The sequence below is a fragment of the Danio aesculapii genome, chromosome 9 (assembly GCF_903798145.1).
Source record: "Danio aesculapii chromosome 9, fDanAes4.1, whole genome shotgun sequence".
NCBI lineage: Eukaryota > Metazoa > Chordata > Actinopteri > Cypriniformes > Danionidae > Danio > Danio aesculapii.
Genome location: NC_079443.1, coordinates 19,614,536 through 19,638,034, shown reverse-complemented (window position 1 = coordinate 19,638,034; position 23,499 = coordinate 19,614,536). Strand labels below are relative to the sequence as shown.

At 36.0% G+C, this 23,499-nt stretch overlaps 1 protein-coding gene across 1 annotated transcript in view; it reads left to right on the top strand.

Moving 5' to 3' along the window:
* Positions 1 to 23,499, top strand: part of man1a2 (mannosidase, alpha, class 1A, member 2) — a 177,887-nt gene that overhangs the window by 83,098 nt on the left and 71,290 nt on the right. The window contains exons 5-6 of the mRNA XM_056465159.1: positions 197 to 216; positions 12,821 to 12,855. Coding sequence (XP_056321134.1) covers positions 197 to 216; positions 12,821 to 12,855 — 55 coding nt within the window. The remainder of the gene's footprint in view (positions 1 to 196; positions 217 to 12,820; positions 12,856 to 23,499) is intronic.

The following is a 23,499-nucleotide window of genomic DNA, read 5'->3' as shown; positions in this document are numbered from 1 at the left end:
ATATATAGAGATTTTATTTACACAATGCTTTTCTCAAACTAAATTTTTCTTTTTTTTTTTTTTTACTTCCCTCTAACTTCCCTATTTTCAGCAAAAGAAAAGAAAATACACTTTATTTGCCTAACTCCCTTGTCTACAAAAACAATCAATGAAGAGAGGGTACAAAAGAAAATCCAAAAAGGGCAAAATAACAGAGTAGTCAGTTAACAGGCAGAGGTCAGATTTTCAATGACAACAAAGCAAGAACTAATGCAAAATTAATACATAAAGGGACCTAACAAGGCTATACTTTTAGTTTTTTTGCATTTCAAATTATTATATTAATTTGTTTAACAACTAACACTTTAATTAGGCAGCTACTGTACTGTACTGTACTGTTACCATAGAAACAGTATAGTAACTTTTGTGAAGTTGTGCAGGGTTTCACATGTATGGCCAGCATTATATATAGCTAATTTTAATCTCAACTTTGTCTCTTTTAATAAACATGGTTTTAGATCTGCATCTGAACTCAAACAGGCATTTCTGAGAAATAAAAGTTAGGTTAGTGTGGACTAAAGTAGCAGAAACAAGTGTATTTGAGGGCAGAAAACAGCATCTTGTTGACATTACAAGCCAAACGCTTCCAGGCCTCAGTTACAACTGCAATGTTAAAGGGCCAAATAGACATTTTTCACAAGCATTACAGCATCCAGAAATGCACAACTGATGTGGTAGATGCTATTTTGCTTGAAGTTATGTTGTTTTATTCATAGGCCATTTTATAATCCATTTTAATTTATTATGAAACATTTGATAAAGCTTTGTCTTTCAGTTTTCAGGCTTTTTTTATATAAATGTGTAATTTGAAATGTTTTCAGTTGGTAATAAATCTGGGGGTAACGATTTATCCTACATTATTTCCATCTGATTATTTGCTCATTTTGTCATATGACTGAACTGAAATATTGGAAATGCTGTCTTTAAATATTTAGCTTGGCAAATCGACCTCAGTCTTGCTCTGAAACTTGGTTGGATGAAGTTTTATTTGTTCTTTTTCTGAGACGCTGAAGAGAATCTCAGGATGCAGGGTTGTGTGTTTTAAACACAAAAAAGGATAGCTTTTTGAAGAAGAACAAAGATAAGGTGTGAAGGAGAGAGAGTGTTGAAGAATAGGAGAGATGTGAGAGACTCATGCTGCAGTGCAGTGTGCTGAAGTGTCTTTCACACTTCACTTTCATATTTAATAAGCCTGTCTTTATTTCTACCTTACACATGGAATGAACTCCTCAGCCGAACATGTATTGATCACTCGGTGGATTTTGTAGTGGAAGACTTGTGGATGACTTTGCACTTCTTTTTCAGAGGTCTCTTTCTGATCTGGTGTTCATTTTGTTGTTCGTGTTTAGTCATGTTTTGTGAACAGAATGTCTGGGAATTTTAATCTAGGTTTTAAACTATGTTTTCAGCCAAAAATTTGAATCTTTTTTGATTTTGTCTCTTTGTTTACATCAACGTCATTGTCTTTCAGATGAGATGTTAAACCGAGGTCCTGACTCTCTGTGCTTATTAAAAATCCCATGGCACTTCTCGTAAAGAGTAGGGGTGTTACCCCGGTGTCCTGGCCCAATTCCCACTATCGGCCCCTACCCATCATGGCCTCCCAATCATCCTCCCCCAATCATCCCCATCCACTTAATTGGCTCTATAACTGTGTCTCCACTCCACCTATAGCTGGTGTGTGGTGCACACTGGCGCCGTTGTCCTGTGGCTGCCGTTGCATCATCCAAGTGGATGCTGCACACTGGTGGTGGTGTGGAGAGCTTTGGCTGAGTGGCCATACACAGTAAATGCGCTTTATTAAATACACATATTACATTACATTATATCACAATGCAGTTTTTGGGACTAAAAATGCTTCAATCTTTTTGAAAAAGCTGCCGCTATTGTCTGTGTAAACATCCAATAATACAAATCTTTGAAAGTGATGACGTCATGAAAAGCTTTTAGTTTTTGGCTATATTGTCCTGTAAATAGCCTTGATGAGGGAAAACCTTTTAATCTTATTGCAATGGATAAACTGGAAATGATGATTTTGCTCAATTTTAATCATGCTTTAAGATATAATTACTGTAATCTAATATTTTACGTTCCATCAGAATTAGTGAAATTTTTTTTCTTGTAGGCACAAACTCATACACATTGTGGAATTTACCTAATTTTATATAAGCAGATAAATAAAACCGTCTGCATTTATGAAAAAAAAAATTAAAACAAGAATCTCTCAAAATATTAAATCTCTATAAAGTAAAATAATAAAGTCTATATTCTGATACGCAGCAATTGCTTAAGTTCATTAAATCTTGATATTGCTGCTCTCTGGTGATTTTGAAAAGTCATCATCGGGAAGTTGCTTGGGATAAAAGTGTCTGCTAAATGAATACATGTAAAATCTTATAAATCAGAAAAGACACTTAGAACTCGCATTGTGTTGTAGTAAGAGCACACTGGCAGGCTGTATGACACTTTCATTTAAGGATATCTGTTATGAAAGTTGCTGAACTCCACTTACACATACAGACTACTGTGGTGGTGCAATACTGCCAAATTGAAAAGATTAGGTAAAACACAGTGAAAGACTTTTTTTTTTGTTTTTGAAACAGAAAAGCTCTCTGATTAGGGATTTAAACTCTTGACATCTGGCAACCACAAACATGAAAGCTCATAGTGGAGGCTTGTGTAGCTGTCTGTGATATATTTTCTCATTTTTGTCAAAGAGAAAGAGGTTTTGGTAATGTTTTTAATGTAGATGTATTCTAGTCTCGTCTTTTTTTTCTCAAGTGAGATTTCATCGTGATCTAGTGAGTGATCATTTAATGATTAATCTTGATTTAATCATTTGAAGCAGGACTGGTTAATTAACCTTTGGTCAAAATTAATTAAATTAACCTTTGATTTTTGTATACTTATAAATCGTTTCCATGTTTTCAGTGTGTTAGCAGAATATGGTGTGCTTTGCTTAATACTAATTCAAGATAAACACAAACAAGCTCAGATTTCCCATATTTATAAACACGTTTTATGAATTTATACGTGACTAACAACTTTATGCAAGAAGCGGCACTCATTTGTGAGGCATCAATTGACTCTTTTCTTTTATAAATGTCTGATTTTGATTGCTGAAAACTAGGTTTCTATTAAACAATAGACAAGAAAGATTGGAAGTACTTATGCACTAGAGATCTGAACCTTATTGAAGATCTTTCATAAAAGCTTGTTGCAAATTAAGTAAAATCTAATGTTTATTAGATTTGTATCCAATATTTAATGCTTGGCAAACTGTGAACTGCTGTGTTTCATTTTGGAACACAACAGAATCATCAAAGTGTATTACAATAGGCCAGTGTTACAAGGAGCCAATGTAAGATCCGCCAATCGAACAGCTTCCAGAATGTCTATGTTTTTTTTTAGTTTATCTAAAAATGAAAATTCTGTTCTTAATTTCTCACCCTCATGTGGCTCCAATCCCCTCAGATTCATATTTGTTCATCTTTGGAACACAAATGAAAATTTTAGATGAAATCCGAGGACCCTCTCATCCTCCATTGACCACAATGGCTCTGAAAACAGTCTAAACAACTTTGTTTGTCGAGGTCTTCAGCATCAGATTAGGGTTGGTGTTTACTCAGCTTGCATTTAATAAAATGCTTAGTGTATGTGGTGTGCTAAACCTAACCCAAATTTTGTAATATAAAGTGATAGCAGTGCAGTTTGTGTGCAAGTTCAGAACAGATTATCCAAAATATTAAATAAATAACCTGTTCAGATTTCAATCAGTCAATTGTTGCATCTTTATCACGCCAGGATGGTGTAATAGTAGGAGAATTTTTAACACCCCAAAATGAAACTCATTTCTCACCATACACATTAACATTTGATGTGATCTTTTCATTACTTCCTGCCGACTAAATTTAGTGCAGTTGACAGGTCTGTTTTGATTTTTAATGCAACCCAAATCATGAAGGAAGTGAGATTTTAATGGCAGTGATTTTTGAAACCTACTAAAACACAGCCTTTCCGTGTTCATGTTGTATTTAATGCCCACTAAAACTTTCAGAGCATGCTAAAAGCCTCTGCGAGAGGTTGTTTCTTAACTCCTCTCCTTTAAAATACTGCTGCGGATCCTCCCTTTTTGTAAAGCATCCAGCAGCTTCAACAATAAATGTCAAAACAATTAGTGTGAGACTTCATGTTGTCTTCTGAGCGACTTCCACATTATTGTGCATAATACCGAAGGCTTTTATGATGATTATGATACTTTTGCTAAATAAAAGGTTAGCGTTTCTATCCAATTTGTTAGGTGTCCGACCCTTTTTTTTTTATCGCTAAAATGTGTCAGACCTGTGCCTGGTAAATGTGACCTTAAACCAGAGTATATTCAGATCAGTTTTACTCTGATTTATTTATACTGTATATATTTGACAACAAGAAAACGGAAATTTTACCCTGGTGCAGATTTGATATATTGAATATTAACAGTACAGAGGGAAATAATACATGAAAGAAGTAAACATAAAATGGCTTGTCCAACGTCCTTAATGACTGTAAAAAGTGAAGTGCTGCGTTTTCTATTATACAGGGATTTTTTTTTTGTACTATTGTACTGTATGTCAATTTTTAGAGTTCAAGAAGTCAAAAATGTATCAAAACAGTCTTAAATTTTTTCCAAGCTTTAATCAGTCATTATTACGAACCAATTTCATTTATTTTAAAGAGTTTAATACTTTTAAATTCCGGTTTAGTTACATAATGATACTGTAATTCTTTCAAAAATGTATTTCTATATAAATAAATGCTGTTTGTTTGTGAGTTATTAGAGTCTTGGATATTTCTAGTATTGGTTAAGTCAATGAAACAACATTCATTTTACCCACATTAATCACATTACACACTCAAAAAATGTCATAGTATACTTACACTGATATCTCAATACACACACATTATTATTATAATTACATCATTTCAATTTGGTTGGTCTGCAGTACTCAGAAACAGAAAATGGAGAAAAAAAAAAGTTTCTCCATAGGCCAAATGACAATATTGTCGTCATGTACTTACCCTTATGTCTTCAACTCAGAACCATCTTTAGTTGAACACAAATGATTTATTTCCATAGATAACGAAGTACGTGGAACCTAAAACAACAATTTGCTGCATTGACTGTCATCATAGTCATACAAAAGAAACTATACATTTGAAGAGAGTCTATAGTCAGCAAATTTTATTTTGAAGATCTTGTGTCAATATTAGTGATATCAAGTTCAGTAATGAAGTCTGCGGGCTAGCGTTTTTTTTAAATTTTGGTGCGTTAATCTAGTAAATATCATCATTTAGAAGGTCATGATCCACACTCATTAAATTTTTACTTTATGTAGCTTTATTCTGTTCTCAGGAGATACAAAACAGTCGTTTCGGTACAATGCCTTCCTCAGTGCCTGACACAATCTTCCCAATCCACCCTCGTGTCCCACAGACAATCACATTAGGTCATCAGTTAGATGTCTGCTCAATAGTTAAAAACAGTCTCATTTTTGTTTCAGCAAAAGAAATATTTCCTCCACCTATAAAAAAAAATCTCCATTGTACAGGAATTTTCATCATTCACTTGTTCATATCTTCGTCAACTGGTACAGTGGAATTCCGGCAGTCCAAAACTTTAAAAATACTTGTACTTAATATTAATATATACTTAATATTTGTGATATTGAAATAGACCCGAAGAAAATGGTTCAACTGACTTTCAGAGCACGTATTTTACCTTGTTTAAGTGTACTTATTATTGTTGTGATTCCACATAAGGGCTTTGGCCTCTTGACTGTACATTTGACATGTTAGTTGAAAGGACTTTAACCATTCCAGTGGCCTTCTGTTGCGGTGAGACAGGGACTCGGCCATATTGATACTTCAATCGACACCTATTGATTTCTTTCTTTGTGTGTGTGTGTGTGTGTGCGCGTGTGCGCGTGCGTGTGTGTGTGTGTGTGTGTGTGTGTGTGTGTGTGTGTGTGTGTGTGTGTGTTTGTGTAAACACTTGACCCATAAAAGCCTAAGACTCTGCCACTGGAAGGCACTGTCTGGATAGATTGCTGATGGTAAGCAGTTTGATCTGTAGACAAAAACTCTGTTTATGAGAAATAATCTCCATTTATACCACAGAGTCAGATCACGTAACTTAACTTATCACCTTTACCCATATGATAGCACAACATTAAAAAAACACGCCAATCTGTGTTCACGCTAATGAGCCATTAACTGCTGCTCTGGTTCTGATATATTATGATTTATCATGCAGTTGATTTATGTTAAGCATTTAATTGATCAAAAATACAATAAAAAAGCAATATTGTGAATTAGGGCTGCACAATAAATGAAAATGAAATTGCAAACACAATTAAGCAAAAGCTGCGATTATCATGCACATCTAGCCAAGAAAAGCACAGCTCTGTGATCAGTAGTAAATCTTCATCAGAAGGCCAAAAACTGCAAACACATATCAAAGATGAAACCAAGGAAATCTCTTTAGTGATTGCTGGATAAACAGAAGATTTATCTGCTCTTATTGATTCAGCATGTCTAATAAACACAAGACTTCTTTTGGAATTTTCCTGATAATAAAGAATGTGATGATGAAATGCCTTCATCGTTGGTTAGAATACTAAAGAATCGTGCCTTTTTCAGTGTAGGATTTATTTGAATCACTCGAGTGAATTTGTGAAGGGATTTCAGAGTAGTAATGTTATTAAATGTAGTTTGTCTTTTTGCACAAACAGCTCTCATTATTGCAGAATAAGATCTTTGGTTTAATTATCGGGCGATTTAAGTCATCCGCTATTGTGAACTCCATATTAAGTCGCTTATCAGTGAACTAGTGGACTTCATCTGAAAGCACCTGCTGGAGTTTTATTTGCTTATTACAAGCAAGCTTTACTGAAAAAAAAAGTAAAAGTATCAAAGTATTCACCGTCTATAAATCAATTCAGAGAAATAAAAGGTCCTTAAATAGCATTACAAATCTTAAAATCTGCTTTACAATGCATTGCATTTTCAAAATCATGTGTATGCAAAATTTAGCCAGAATTGAATCTGAGTATTGCGATGCTGTGTAGTTTATGAAATCAATAAAGATTTGACATCATGCTGGTTTGATTACAGCAATAACCAAGGAAATACTGCTATTCCTGACAGTTCCAGTTTTTTAGTATATGAATAATATTTTAGTTTAGGTGCAGGTACATTTAAAAAGCATCATTTCACAAAAACAGATCGTTTGGCATTGCAATTTAAAATGATTAAATCTATTTTTAAATCACTAACTGACCAGACAATTGTGTGTAGGATCTGCGTGGATCATGATAAAAGTACTATTGTACTTTCAGTTGTGAAAACTGTATCTCACACTAATTTTATTTTAATTTCTTTCTAAAATTTTGAAAAAAATTGGATTCAGAATTGTTCTTTGTTCTCATTCTTCTGAATTATATTGCATTGATTAGGAATTATCACCATTGCTGCCACTCCTGTTTTTCTTGGGAATCTCTCGTATTTCAGACCCATCTGCCGCCACCCTTCGGTTTTGTTTTTTTTTTTTTTCCAGAAAACTCCCGTAATTTCACCCTTTTGGTACAGTCTGGAACACCCCTGGGTTGCCAATTTTGGTGTAGTATCCGGTATAGTATTTGGTATAGCAACTCCACAGTACAGTTACTAATCCAGTTCTCAACAATGTTTTTCAGACAAACATACCCAACCCCTACCCAAACCTTGTCTCCTTGAATTTCTGAGTCAAATGATGGCAGGTATGGTTATCACAAGCTAAGCCGCATTTAGTTGTGCTTTCTTACACTCTGATTGAAACCCTCTATAAGGCATCGTCATTTATAAATGACACTAAGAAAGTTCCATTTTTAATAACGCTAATGATATTTAACCAATAGAATAAAATCTATTAATGTCACATGATGTCTCCTTTAGCCAAGTAAACTAAAAGATAGTTGCCATTTGCTTTACATAATTGGAAAACAAGAACTAAATGAGACTGTTTTTTTTGTTGTTTTTTTTGATTGGCATGACCCACGGCGCTGTTTCTGTTACTCTGCCATAACACTTCCGAAATGCTAGTTGGCAGTGAGGTGTTAATGTTTCTCTGTGTCGAGTTTTTACGCTGGTGTTTTGTTTTTTAACACTTCCTTAATGAACAAATGGCTCAAACTCGCTCATTTGAGGCAGGAATTGACAGACGCGCAACAACTTTAACCATGAGGTAAACACAAAACAAAACTTTCCATCTGGAGCTCTTTCACGGGACTCGACACTTGTAAACAATTGCTCCATCAGGCTCGCGCAGCTCTTGGTCCTGCCCACACTCGTCAGCGATACCAAGCCGACTAATCACAGAGCTTGCGCTACGCTTCGTTGCGACGTGAAGTTACATTTTTTGAGAGGTGCGCAACAGCCACGGCCGATGGAGCATAGCATACGCGTGCGCTTGACGCAGAAGTATAAATCATCAGCCTTAGGTGACATGCTCTCAAGGCATGATGATGAGTTCATTTTAAACTATAAAATCTATAAAAATCTTAACTAAAACATACATAGTGGCGATAAGGTATTAAATCATCTGTAAAGTCTTCAAAAAAGGTCTTAAAAGATCTTGAATTTGACTTTCTGATTCCTCTGTATACTGAAGTCTCACCTCACACTTTTTACCTGTTAAACTGAAGCGTTGCACTGAAATTCATGACTGTGAACCATAAAGCTTCTCCTTTTATGATTTGTTTGTGCATCTCAGTAATTTTGACATTAGTGAGTGCTGTTAAATAAGGCAGAGCAGCCTAAACCTTTAACTTTAAAAAAAAATTGTCATCCTAAAAGCAAACCGTATAGCATCAGCATCAAAATTGTGTTAGTCAAATGATTGTCCTCCTAAATGTCTGTGGCAGTTTCTGATGGGAATTATTGACCTGCCATCAGAAGTGTAACTGCGGGGCCATAACTGTTGTCATTAAGATAATGCCGTTAAAAGGTTGGTCATTATCTGCCAATGAGGGAGAAGCTATTTTTATTTTTCTGGAACGACAAAGCTTTGTGTTTTCATTTCTTTCCACCAAAGCATGGCTGAATGAACTGATTAAGTTTAACCTCAGCATGAACCCGTCACACGCTGAGTAGGAAGTTGTTATCCATCCAGTGCTGATGTGTGAGAGCGGTTTTAGGCTGAGCACAGCCCTCCAGACCCACAGCTGGAGACGGGCCATTGTGTTCACCGCCGTCCCCGTGTCCAGCACTGTTGCCATAGCGACGGCAGGGCTAGCTGAGGTCAGGAAGCGTATGTCGGCTGATAAGAGGCAGAGCATCCAGACTAACATCCAGTCTTTAATCAGCACTCTGCTTGATCAATACCAACCAGCCTGCAGATAATCACCTGAAGACTCTTGGCATGAGTCTGGTGCTCCGTGTCCAAAGCTGGGCCAATTTTGCCTTTCATATGAGTAATGAAAGAGCACAATGTGAGATGAGCTGCTTTATGAAATGAGCTCAGCGTTTCTCCTTCACTGGTTTACAGGGGTGAGACTTAGTGATTTTAGTTGCTCGCAGATGTTGCTGTCAGTTAATTTTCTAATGTTAGATGTGGACTGCAGGACTTTTCAGATTTTTGTAGCCCAAAGGGAATTGGGAGTTGGAGAGGTTTTTTTTTTTCCTGCTTGATTGTAATGACGTCTGTGTGTGCGATTGTGCGCACGTTTCTGTTTCATTGGTGTGATAAATGGTTGAAATCCATTATCATAAATGAATCATTCACCTTTTTAGCATCTCTGGTTCTTATTGGGATTTAAAAAAAAAAGCTATGACCCAAATTAACCAGCTGTGAGGTAAGTCTTATTAAATCTTTAATTTAAGGCTAAATATAATTAATTTAAGGTAAATAATTCTAAATCCTACAATCTGCAGTCCTAATGATGGATTGTTTTAAATTTGTTTGTTATATATTCAGTGGGGGAAATAATTATTCAACCTGTCACTATTTTTCTCAAAAAAAAAAGCGGGTTGTTGACTTGAAATTTTTACCAGATGTTGGCAGCAAACAAAGAAATCCATTAATGCAAAGAAAACAATAAGAATTAGTTTACAAATAATGTAATGTGTGATAAAATTAAAAGACACAGTGAAAAGTAATGAACACATGAAAAAAGGGAGGCGTAGGAAGGCAGTAAAAGCCCAGACTGCAGCTGAAATTTCTCAGTAGTTATTCAGTAACTCTCTGCCCTTCATCATTGTAAATTAATATCATCTGCTTCAGTCCAGCATCCACATTAAAAGGGGGATGAAGATGAAACCAGGGTGGACATTTCAGCAAGATGATCCAAAACACAGCCAAGAAAACTAAAATTCTTTCAGAAAAAGAAAATCAAGCTGTAGAACGGCCCAGCCAATCACCTTACTTGAATCCAATAGAAAATACAAAATAAAGATCAAAATTGATAGACGAGACCCACAGAACCATCAAGAACTTTACACTCTGTGGACGTCTGTGAAAAAATCACACTTGAGTAAAGCATGAGACTTAATTCTCCATATGAGAGGCATCTTTAAGCTGCCATAATCAAAAAAGCCTTTTATATAATGGATTAAATACATTTAAGTCGTTCAGTACTTTCTCCTTGTGTCATTTCATTGTTATTACACACAATCAATTTTTCAGATTTTTCTGAAGCTCAAATGAAGACACAAATGGGCAGAGGCCATTGCCATCTTGTGCATTGCTCCCCTCCCAATCACAAACCAGCAAAAAGTAAATAAAAAAGGGGTGTATCTAGAGATGCATAGTTGCATTTTCCATAAATCATTATTTCTTTAGGTGAACGTTTTATTAAATGTGGCTTGTTTGTGTTCTGCCACATGTGCTTGGTTGTATACTTTATTAATAATGGGTTTGGTCTTTTAAAAACACTGTTTTAATGCATTGAGCCATATTATGCATTATTCTTGTAACGTATTTCTATGTGGAAAATGCTAATACTTCAAATATAGTCAGCGTTAGTAAATGCTATTAATGAAAATCAGGAATTGCATTGTATTACAAAGCTTCAGATGATAGCCTACAGATAATCAATCTGTTGGATTATGGAGTGCATTAAAGTTTTAATAAATAAATTATTTTCAATAAATCAAATACTTTTATAAATGAAATTCTATAAGAATATCACTCATCGGAAAAATCAGGGCCAGATTTGAATGATCTGTGAGCACAGTTAATTGCACAACATGCCATAATATTTGATCATTGTTAAAAATAATTTGTGTAAAGCCGCATTTAACAAAATCAGAGGTATGAAAGAGATGCCAAGTTCAGGGGCTGGAATCAGCTGAGGTGACATGACAGCGAGCAGCAGATACCTGTCACTCAAGTGGCCACGCCCTTAATTATGCAGAATTAATTTAGGCTTAATGTAAATTGAATGGATGAGTTCTAAAACAATTCGCCACCCTTGAAGTTGCCATGAAAGGTAATAATATTGTCTATATACGTTAAAGTCATTTTTTGTAACAGGCTGTAAATTGTTTTGTTGTGTCTGCTCTAAAGTTGGCATTTTAATATAGGTTGTCTATGGCATCAACTCTGTTTGGAGCCAGCTTCAAGCAGCCAGTCAATGAATTGCAGTTTCAGCCACTTCAATATTGGCTTCACAAGAGAGAGCTTGTTAGAGATTGACTCATCAGTGCTTAATGGGAGTGCAGTTGTACATTTCAGCAAAAAGTGTATTATATAGTAATTGAATGAGCAGGACACAATGAGTTTTTCAGCCATTAACTTGAACTGTGGCCGCGTTGCTTTCAGGTTTTAACTATGTTGAATTATTAAAAGCTTCATTATCACAAACCCCAAATTCACTAAATTTTGGAGAGTAAATTATGACAGTTAAAGTTGTTTGGAACAGTAACATGCCATTTACAAAGAGCTAAAATTGCAGGTGAAATAGGGCTGGGCAGATAAACGGTATCACATCGAATCGCGATGAAATTTATGTCAGTAACGATGATAAGCTTTGGATATTTTACTTGATATTGATCTAAGAGCCAGTCACACAGCAAACATATGAAACAGGAATCTGTAGTTGTGTTGATATTAGAGATATGCTACGTCACCTAGGCTTGAGCGGTAATATGGTATACCGCGGTATCTAAAAATAGCAACAGTATCAGTTTCAATACCATTGTACCGTCATGAAAAACAATGCACTTATATTTGAGGCAAGGATTGAATATTAAATATAATTTAATGCCTAAAAATGCGTATGCTTGGTTGTCATCATGGGACAGCATGGAGGAGAAAGAGAGAGGTGGGTAAAGATGGAGAGTCGCGCATTATTTGCACTTTTTTTATGAGCTGCTATTTGTTGCTAAAAGTTGTTAATATTGCTGTGCATGGTATTTTACTGTGGTTTTAGTATTAGTGTTTGGTATTCAGTTTCTGAACTGCTAATACACAAGCCAACAGTTTGGTGATGCTGTCTGAGCCTTATGTCATAATTTTTTTTTATTAGTCGCGGTAATACCGTATACCGAGGGAAAATAGGGAGGAGGTTTGACGGTATCAAAATATGGAATACCACCCAAGCCTAATGTCACCCATGATTGTTTAGTGAGCTCGATTCACTTTCAGCAGAATTTGTTGTAAACTGTTGTTCATTTTAATGATGATTATTTTTTACCATTTTTAATTAAGTAAAACATTTATTTAAAAATATTTCTGTAATTGTTCAGTTTTAGAAAATGCAATAAGTATATTTTTGTTTGTGTACTCTATTTATGCTGTCAGTTACAGTTCTTCAGAATATTCTATTTTATATTGTGTATTATAGACAAAAACGTAATGTAACGTAATCTCCAAAAATCTGAATAATGTTTAAACCGTTTTTTGTTCATAAACAATACTTTTAATATGTTATTTAATGAAGCGTCTAATCTTTGTGGCTTCAGTGATTGTTGGGATACTCTTTTAAATCTGGAAGCATTAACAACTTATATCAAAATATATATAGTTATCGTTCAATATGGAAAACAATTATTGAGATTGCATTTCTGCCATATCGCCCAGGCCTAGGGTGAAATATTTAGTTTAAAACATATTTTCAGTAAATGTAAGTCTGGGAAATGTAACACTAAATTTGTGTTTGGAGAAGCCAAGGATCACCATTCAGGTTTTTTGAAGAAATGAGAGAAAGCAGCTGTCTGTGGGAATTGTATCAAGACGAGGGATTGGGAGTGAGAGAATATTGCATCATTCGACTGGAGCTTTTGACTTTATTCATTTGTGTTATTTATGATCTCGTTTGTGTGTAATTCCCATCAGCCACCAGCCTCGTAGAAATCTCCAATTATATATGCATCTCAGTGCTGCCCACCGAATTCCGTTCCCTAGGTGGTTAATATTTCCTTAATGATGCGTGTGATTTTCTGTTTGACTGAGGAGAACACGGGGAAGTATACACAGCTTCTCAGCATGTCAGTTTAGGGCTGGTGGCGTGTGTGTGTGAGTGTGGGTTTGAGTCTAGAGATCCATCAGTCTGTGACCCACTGTGTTGGTAATGATGTAATGAGTCGTGGAGATGAGGCCTGGGGCATGTTGTCTTCTCCGTAGTGACTTCATAAACGGCTGCAGTCAGACGACCGCGGCTCAGCGCAGGCAGGTGCCAGGCACAGCTACCCTCTCCTGCAATGCAGAGACAAAGCATTTTAACACTGGGGTTTAAGGCTTTTCTCATCTGCCTGTAAAGTATGCCAGTATGTGCGACGCAGTGAGGCAGAATACATCCTGGTCATGTGCTAAACCCTGATGTATGCACTGTGCTAGACGGTTAGTCATGCGTTTTTCCCCCCTCTAAATGTCTCGCTTAGACACCATTTCTGCTAAAGCCTGTAATGTATTCATCCGTCTGTGTTCAAATAGCCTCTTTTTGCAGAACAAAGCAGATGTAATTTTTATAGCTCGAGCTCATTTAGGCTCTGAAATGTGTGACTCTGCTTGAAAAGGGGAATCTATTTGTTCATTTTGTGAAGCGTTCATCTTGGATGTGTGGATTAAACTGGAGTTTATAGATTGTACAATTATTGAGTTACATTTTTGACATTTTAATATCGACTAACTGTAATAACTATATATCAGTATCAGATTTGCTTCTTGGTTGAAATACTGTTCTTAGCTGACAATTATGTCACAATTATGTAAGTGAATGTAAACAGCACAGGTAATTGAAGTTTGTGTCAACATACTGGATTATTGCAATAGGTCGTGCAACACAACATCGTTTTATGCCATTAATATTAATTCAACAATAATATTGACAAGAAAACAAAACAAGGAAAATGTCTCACTGCTCTATGCTAACTAAGTAGAATAAATAACTATCTAAAATTGAACATGGAAAAAAATAGGCCTAAAGGGGGTACGTAAACTGTGCAGGTAAATTTAATGTCAGTTTGAACAACACTGAATCAAGAACATGCATAAAAAGAAGTCAGATAAAAATTGAATTGAGTTAGTTACAATGAGTGAACTTCATCGATCTCCATCTAACAAGAACACCTGTAGGTGCGTTTCGATTCGATGCTTGGCAGAAGAGTAGGTCTTATAATCATTGTGTTGGGTAAATGGGCAAGAATAAGAATCTGATCCTGTTTAAGCATCTTTCCTGTCTGAGACTAGGTCTAAAATGTGATTACAAAGTGAGTGGGTTAGAGTATCAGCAAATCTTGTTGGTTACTTCTAAACAGTTGGTAAATCCTCACCACTGCTGACCAGAAGCAGACGATCAGGTCTCTTAATCATTGTGTTTGTTAAATGGGCAAGAATAAGAATCCGATCCCGTTTAAAGATTGTGCCTTTCTGAAACTTTGACAAGGTCCTAAATGTGATTACAAGGTGACTGGGTCCGAGTGTCAGCAAATCTTATAAGTTGCTTTTAGTCAGCAGTGCTTTTTTGTTTTTAAAAGATATCTAATAGATGTCTAATTAGATATCTAAACATAGTCGTCTTGGCTAAAACAAGGCTAAATTTGGGCTGTCTGTGAAAATCTAATAGACTTCTAAGAATAGGCCAAAACAAGACTAGTCATCAAATAAACAGAAATGAAAGACTACACATACAAAGTCTGTCTAATCTTTCTATTTGACAATTAGTCTAGTTTTGGGCTATTCTAAGATGTATTCAATTTTCATTGACAGCCCAAGTTTAGCCTTGTTTTGGCAAAGCTGTCTACATTTAGATGTCTATTAGACATCTGTTAAACACAAAATTGTTTGCTGGGACAGGTTGGTGATCCCCATGACTAGTACAAACACAAGGTTCACTGTGGCATACAATTTCATTAATCATTATGTAAAGAATGTCAAACACATCACTGCAAGGTTGTATGAGAGGGGCATGGTGAATCGTGGAATGATATGCAATAGTCCAGAAGACCGGTCATAGAGAGGTTGTAGATTGCTGTGCCTCCATTCAAAGTTTTACATTTTAGTCCATCTATAATGGAACACAGCGTTTCCAAAATGAAAAATCTACTTTTCTTCCTTCTCTGTTTTCGCGGGTTGAAGGTGCCGAACAAGTGTGGATGACATATGTAACCTCTTGTTTAAAAATCTAAATGCATAAGAGTAAACTGCACCTTAGTCATGGACTAGTCAAAGTGCGAATGAGAAGGCAAGAGGGTTGGAACAGGAAGCTGCTTGGAGATGTGAAAGAAGGTTCACCTGTACTGAGGAGTCTCGTTATAACTTATATCTTGGGTATGTTGTTCCCATTTACTGAGAGAAGTGATGGCACCAGGATACCAATTTGATGACAAGCTAGTGGAAGAAGTGTTATGCTCCAGACATTACTCTGTAGGGAAACCTGAGTCCTTTGATGTTGCAGACCAGTTACACCTCTTCATGATGATGGAAATGGCCTCTTTCCACAGGATAATACAACCTGTTACCTAGCCTCCAGATTCCCCAAATTGAAATCCAATTGAATATATTTTGGATGTGCTTCACCTACCAGATCAGTGCTCCTCATTGCAGTACTTAAAGATTTTGATGCTAACATCTTGGTGCCAGATACCAGAAGACACCTTCAGTTGTAAGTTCATGCCTTGGCGAGTCAATGCTGTTTTGGCAGCACATGGAGGACTAGCAGCATATTATGAAGGCGCTTGTAGGGGTTTGGCTCATCTGTGTAAATATATACACCAACAGGCAAATTACTTACTGAGCAAAAATCTAGTCTCAAGCCAATACCTTTTCTCTACAATCCAAAAACTTTCAGAATATTACATTTTACCAGCACTGTCTGAGTTTGAGATGATGATGTATCTATCTAGAACAGAACCTACAGTGTGTACATTATAGCTGTTGTTTTAGAAGACCACTGGCAAGGAAAAACCTATAGTAATACTTTCATTCCAACTGCGATTAATATTTAGAATAAGGACAAACAGTACTGTCAGGAACTCGTGTTTTAAGTCTGATATTTATCATTGTGTGCTGTAGTGTGGTCTTGGTGTTGTGTGGGTGTGTTTCTTGTATTGTGTATATGCGAGCCTTACCCAAGACAGATTTGTATCACTGGTTGATGGATGATGAAGTTTTGAAATTGAAATTTGTATGCGCAACATGTTAGGTTGCATGTCACATGTGAGGCATAGTGCCATAAATCATGTGAATATGTGTATAGGTCTGTTTTCATAGTTGCATTTTTTTTTAGTGGACTGCTGTGTCAAGGAGATTCATAGTCCTCTCCAAACCTTTTAGGGCTAGCAAGCAGTATGAATAGATTGTGATGATGCCATAGATTAGCAACATTGAGTAGCTCATCTAGATTTTTGTTCTATTTTATTTGGTAACACTTTATTTTGATGGTCCATTTGAGTACTGTCTGCTTAATATCTGTTCATACTGCTCCTTCAACAGACATTTAACTGACTATAAGAAACTTTGCAAATACATGTCAACTTATACTAACCCTAACCTAACAGTCTACTTATAATCTAATGAGAATTAGTTGTCATGTAGATGCAATGTAACTCAAATTCAACAATCAGACCATCAAAATAAAGTGTGATCTTTTATTTTACTATCAGGACAATAATATTAAGACAGATTAGTCTGTTTAGGCAGTCTAACAATGAGAAATATGTACTTTTTGCACATCATGTGATGCAAAGGAAAGCCCACAGCACCATTGTGAAGTGACTTGTGCTTATTTATTGTTCTCTGGTTTGTGCTATGAGGCTTATACTTTGGGTTAGCTTGTTTCCAGCTGGTACAGAAAGAAAATTCAGCAAACGCTCCCAGCTGACTGACTGATTTCAGCTCAATTCCTGCTGCTTTTTCCCGCTCTACCAGGGTTCTGCTGGGATTAAACTTTTAATAGATGAGAAGATGCCAAGTGCAGGTGGGAAATCACACGTATTTGGTTCTGTGCAGTCTACTAGGAATACATGCAAGCCCTTGACATGATAGAGGAGACCTAGAAGCGAAAGAGTGGGAAAAGAAATGGAAATAGGCATATTTTGTTTTATATGTGCTGGTAATCTGGCAAATTCATGCCTGTCATGGAAAAGAAAAATGACACTAAAGCACAAATAGGTGGCAAGTGGCAAGTTCCTGCCTTAATGAGTGATTCATTTAATCAGTTATTCAAGTGATCAGTTCAAAATGACATCTTCATTTTGAAACATTAATTTATAAATGGCTTGTTGGATCACTGACTCAAATCAATCATTCAGAAAGATTTTCAGGAACAAAACACCACGATGTACTGAGATGAAATGTTCCTACATATGTGATATTACTTGAGTATATATATTAGATTGTTTTTAGCTTAAAGGGCACCTATTTGGCCCTTTTTCTCAAGATTTAAGATGAGTCTTTTGTGTCTGCAGAATGTGCCTGTAAAGATTTAGCTTAAAACACCCATCAGTTTATTTATTATACCTTTCAGACTATTGGAATTTTCAGCTCTGACCACAGTGTAGCTGTTTTTGTTGCATGTGCCTTTAATGAAAATCAAATTCTCCTTGCCCACTGTTCCCACATGCCTGTCAGAGTGCGTCTCCATCTCCTACTACATCAGATAAACAGCACAGTGACAGACACGAAGGAAGCAGATCTCATGAAACGTTTGTGAGAAATACTACAGTAAGAACTTTCCCAATGATTATTTGATGTATTTGTATTTGATGCGCACGTCCTGTCTTGTTGATATGATTACGTGTTATTACCGAGACATGTTAAAACGCGGCTGTCAGTCAACTTGGTGGGCAGGGAAACCGCACTCCTACATTACATTGCGGTGAGCATCAAAATGCGAGGGATTTGGGTCCTATTTTAACATCAAAAAATTTTTTAAAGACTTATTGTCTTTATATTACCCCAATATGACTGTGGACGCACTATACCTACACACAGTTCTGTCCAAACAGCTTACAAAAGAGGATTTTCATCATGCCTTTTAAAAAAACACAAGCCTGTATAGGGATATTTTTGACTTCCAAAGCTTGAATTGTATTATCAATCTAACTGCACTTGAATAAGCTTCAAATTTAACTTTTGACTTTTGATCTGTGTGTCTTTAATAAGACGGCTCAATGAAAACATTTATGAAAACTTTTTTTATAGGCCATGACCAGTTTATGGTTTATTAATTAATTATTGGCACCCTTGATAAATATGAGTGAAGAAAGCTGCGAATATAAATGTCTTGTTTAACTTTTTTATCTTTAATTAAAAACACAAAAGTAACATTTAAATTATATTAAAACCAAAAAATCATTGTAGTTTTATTTATTTATTTATTAATTCTTTTTTGCAACCTTCAATTGCCCCGATAACAACTTTAAATCTCCTGTAATGCATGATGAGGTACTAGAAAACCCAGACATGGAGATTAGAGAGCATTTTTTATACAAAATCTCACTATATCCTTCAGGTTCTCTGTTCTTGGTGCACTTTGCTAATTTTCTATAGGATTTCTTTAATTGTTTGTATGTTTGTGACCGATCTTTATTAAGACAAAGCACTTTATTAAGTGCATGATGACAATAACTATTATTGTTACACTGTTAAGTTAGTGGCATTGCTGTGTACTGCATACATTAGTTAGCTACTGTTCAACCCAATGCCAACTCTATCCTTGCCGCACTACCCGGAGAATGCCTTGGCCCATGAGCCTCTGCAGTATTGAAATGGTGCAAGAGTCTGTGTGTTTCAGAAACAAGGATCACTCCTCTCCCTTGGCATCACCACTACAGCCATTCATCAAAGTGTTGTGACTCAGTAAATATTCATCAGCCACTTACAATGACTGACAGCAAGCACAGCACACAACAAACACCAAATTACAAACAGAGCAGAGATAGAAGAGCACAGGAAGCAGAGATTTTTTTTTTTTTTTGAGAGAGAGAAAGGAGGCATGCTGATGGAAATAAGCCGTTGAGCTGTCTGTTCAGTTATTCATTAAGAGATCATGAGAGACAGACAGACACACACTAGTGTGCCCTTGAGAGCCCAACGGACGTGACTTGAGTGCCGATGTGTTATTTTGACCGGAGCACCTGTACATGCACTGTGATTGTACGTGTGCGTGAGTTACAGTGAAAAGTGAAGCTGGCCTTCAGACTGTCTGTCAAAGCGCCAGCAGACTCTCGAGTTCAGATTACAGGAAAATAAATTATTCAATCAAGGCTGAGAGTTTTAATCGCATGTAAATATGTAAAATTAATCTTTTGGAGCTTAGAAAAGTGCCCTGATGGTAAGGAATACAGCAGAGTCTAGTTTTTTTTATGACACACATTCGCATGGTAGTGCTTTATTTTAATTTAATTTATGCTTTTTAGTTGTGTCCTTTTTTATTTTTACAATATTCTTTCAAGTTAAAAATGATCTACTTAAGTTGGGTTAAGACTGATAGAGGTGACTTGGGATGTCATAAATGAATAGTTGTCAGGACACACTAGAACTATTTTGAATAATGTGTCATAATAGATGACAACTGATGCCACCTGTGATGCTTCATGACAACCCAATGGAAAGACTAGCATGTTTGCTTTTCCAGTCCTCTATAATGTGATATTACCAACTATTTGGAGAACAGAAGCTCTTCTGTAAACAGATCTGCTTTATACTTCCATCATACTCCCTAGAAATGCAGATTGTTGACGATTCTTGAATTTGGATCAATCCCAGTGTCTTTATGTATCAAAATGATACCTTTTTATTTTTAAATATGCGTAACTTCAATTAGTTTACATCTACAAACCACAGGAGAGGGCAAATTCTCTCAAACGTCATGCTACACCTCAAAGTTCCTGAAAGCAAAGGTGGTTAAGGTGCTCCAGGATTGGCCAGCCTAGTCTCCAGATTTAAACATTATTGAGCATGTCTGGGGTAAGATGGAGGAGGCATGAAAGCTAAATCCAAAGAATCCTGCAAGAACGCTTTCTTTGCCATTCCAGATGGAATTATTAATAAGTTATTTGAGTGATTACAGAGATGAATGTATGCAGTCCTCCAAGCTCATGAGAGTTGTACACCATATTAATTCTTTTTCCACTTCATCGTGACTTTATATTCTATACTGTACATTAGTTTTGATAAGTGGCAAGACTTTTGTCTAAGCAAAGTCAGACCTTACTGTCCTAATTAAATAATTTGTTGTTTCTAAAACTTGGATAGACGACAAGACTTTTTTCAGGTAGTGTACATTGAAACACAACCTCTATATTTTTTCTATCATATATTTTTACCATGTTTTATTGAAGTCACTCACTAAAAGTCATTCACTGTAACCATATTTTACTAATTACTTAAATCAGTCCAGCTTTTGTTGTAAAATCAAACAAAAAATCTACAGCAGTCTCCCTTTGTCATATTAAAATGATCAAAATGAGTATCAAAATGATCTCTTCCCCATTGTTAATACAACATTCAAGTCTAGTTTTCAAGCAAAAATCTTGTAATTTTGATAAGTCTGGTAGCATGGAAGGCAGATAAAATTCCTCAGAGCTTTTTCTTTTGATCTTTGTAATACCATGTCCTTAATTGTGGGTCACAAATCCTGCAGTGTGACTGTTCTGACAGTCTCAAAAAAGGAAATGGACCTTTTTTGCTCAGCCCCATCTGACTGCACACTTCAGACTGCTGTTGTTAGTGCAGTATTATTCACATTTAAATGAGGACTGCAGGATGGCTGTGGACTGGTGGCTTTAAATGGCCAGTCTGTATTGTCAGTCATAAGAATCCCGGCTATATGATGTGAACTTCTTACATTCGCACATAAGAGCATTCATGTCGCCTTTGCTTTTAACCAAGATGCCTTTTGGGCTATATTGTACAATCTAACGAGCAACAGTCAAAGACAAAGAAAAAACGGCGCACATCCAGCTTTCTACAGAAAACCCACAGACAATCTAATGGAGTCTCAAGGTCATTATTTCTGTTTTTTTTTTTTCTTCCGCATTTATCTATTTGCTGCTGATGAGTAGTACTAGCATGCAGTTGGAGACCAAATGATCACTACAGAACATGTTTGGCTAGAGAACAAATCTCTCATGTTCTGTGGCTTGCCTATAGTTAAATTAATAAACCTTATTAAGCATTTCAATCACACTTAAAGCTGAGTTCCAGTATCTTGCAAAATGACAAATAAAATATTATCTTCTGTTATCGTCGCAAAGACAACAGAATTTAGTTATGGTTATTAAAAAGTTATTAAATCTATTCACAACTTGGTTTTATAAATCTGTTATGTGTAAATATGTGTGGCAAAATCGTCATTAAACAGCACTATTAAATAATTGAAAAAAGAAAAGAAAATTGCATGTTACATACCATTAGTATAATTCAGAAGTATTTTGATCTGTGTATTGTTGAGAGGAAATGGACGTTTAAACATCAGAACAATAAAGATAAAAACCTTTTTATGTTTCCTCTACCTGACAAAAGTCTGTCGTCAATGCCAGTTGTAAGAGCAACAAATATTAACTTGACGTCTAGTTGATAATTTGGAAAAGTTTTCAGTTGCAATCAAATTGCAATCATCCCAAATAGTGCAGAAGACCTATTAGAATCCACATGGACCCAAGATTCTCACAGAAGTTTGGTAATGGAAAAATCATGGTTTGGGGTTACATTCAGTATGGGGGCGTGCGTGAGATCTGCAGAGTAGATGGCAACATCAACAGCCTGAGGTATCAAGACATTTGTACTGCCTATAACATTACAAACCACAGGAGAGGGCAAATTCTCTCATACTTCATGCTCCACATCAAAGTTCCTGAAAGCAAAGGTGGTTAAGGTGCTCTAGAATTGGCCAGCCCAGTCTCCAGACATATGAACATTATTAAGCATATCTGGGGTAAAATAGAGGAGCCATTGAAGGTGAATCCAAAGAATCTTGATGAACTTTGGGACTCCTGCAAGAATGATTTCTTTGCCATTCCAGATGACTTTATTAATAAGTGATTTGAGTGATTGCAGAGATGTATGGATGCAGTCCTCCAAGCTCATGGGAGTCATACACAATATTAATTCTTCTTCCACTGCACCATGACTTTATATTCTATACTGTACATTATTTCTGTTAAGTGAAAGACTTTTGTCTAAGTAAAGTCAGACCTTACTGTCCTAATTAAATAATTAAAAATCAAGGCATGATCATATTTTAGGAAAATAAGTGTAACCTAGAGGCCTTTGCCTTTCATATAAGCCACTTCTCATGCCAAATGATCGGCTAGAAGTCAAGGTATTTTTTGTTGTTCCTAAAACTTGGATGGATGACAAGAGACAGTATATTAAAGCAAGTAATGATTATCATATACTTTTACCATGTTTTATTGAAGTCACTTACTACGAGTCATTCAGTGTAACCATATTTTATTTGACAACTAATCTTGTCATGCCTATTTAGAAAATGAAACATGTGTTGACTACATATACTATAAATCTGTTAATACGGAATGACAAGGAAAAGTTAATTCACCCATAATTACTCATTTTATTTTCCAAAAATGATTGCAGTTAATGTATATAAAATCACTTTGGTGCATTTAATTTGATGCAGACATGAAAATGGGACATCTCATCTTTAGTACTAATAATAGTGTGCGTTACGTGCTGCAGATCAAGGACTTGTTCAAACACTGACCCCTAAATGCAAGTGGTAGTAAATGCAGGCACATTCAATAATGGGCTTTAACATTTCGCCTTTTCGCAGCAGAAATCATAATGTAACCGTGAACTGTGAGCCATTCATTAGGTTTAATGGTGAGCGTTATACCTGATGAAGCAAACTCGATTTGATTCCTTCATTGGCACACTTAATTGGGGTGAGGGCCTAAACATGATTTTCACTGAACTTTTTCTTTAATATCACCGCGTGACATTTCGTGTCTACATCTTGGCAAATTGCGGCTGGCGGTATT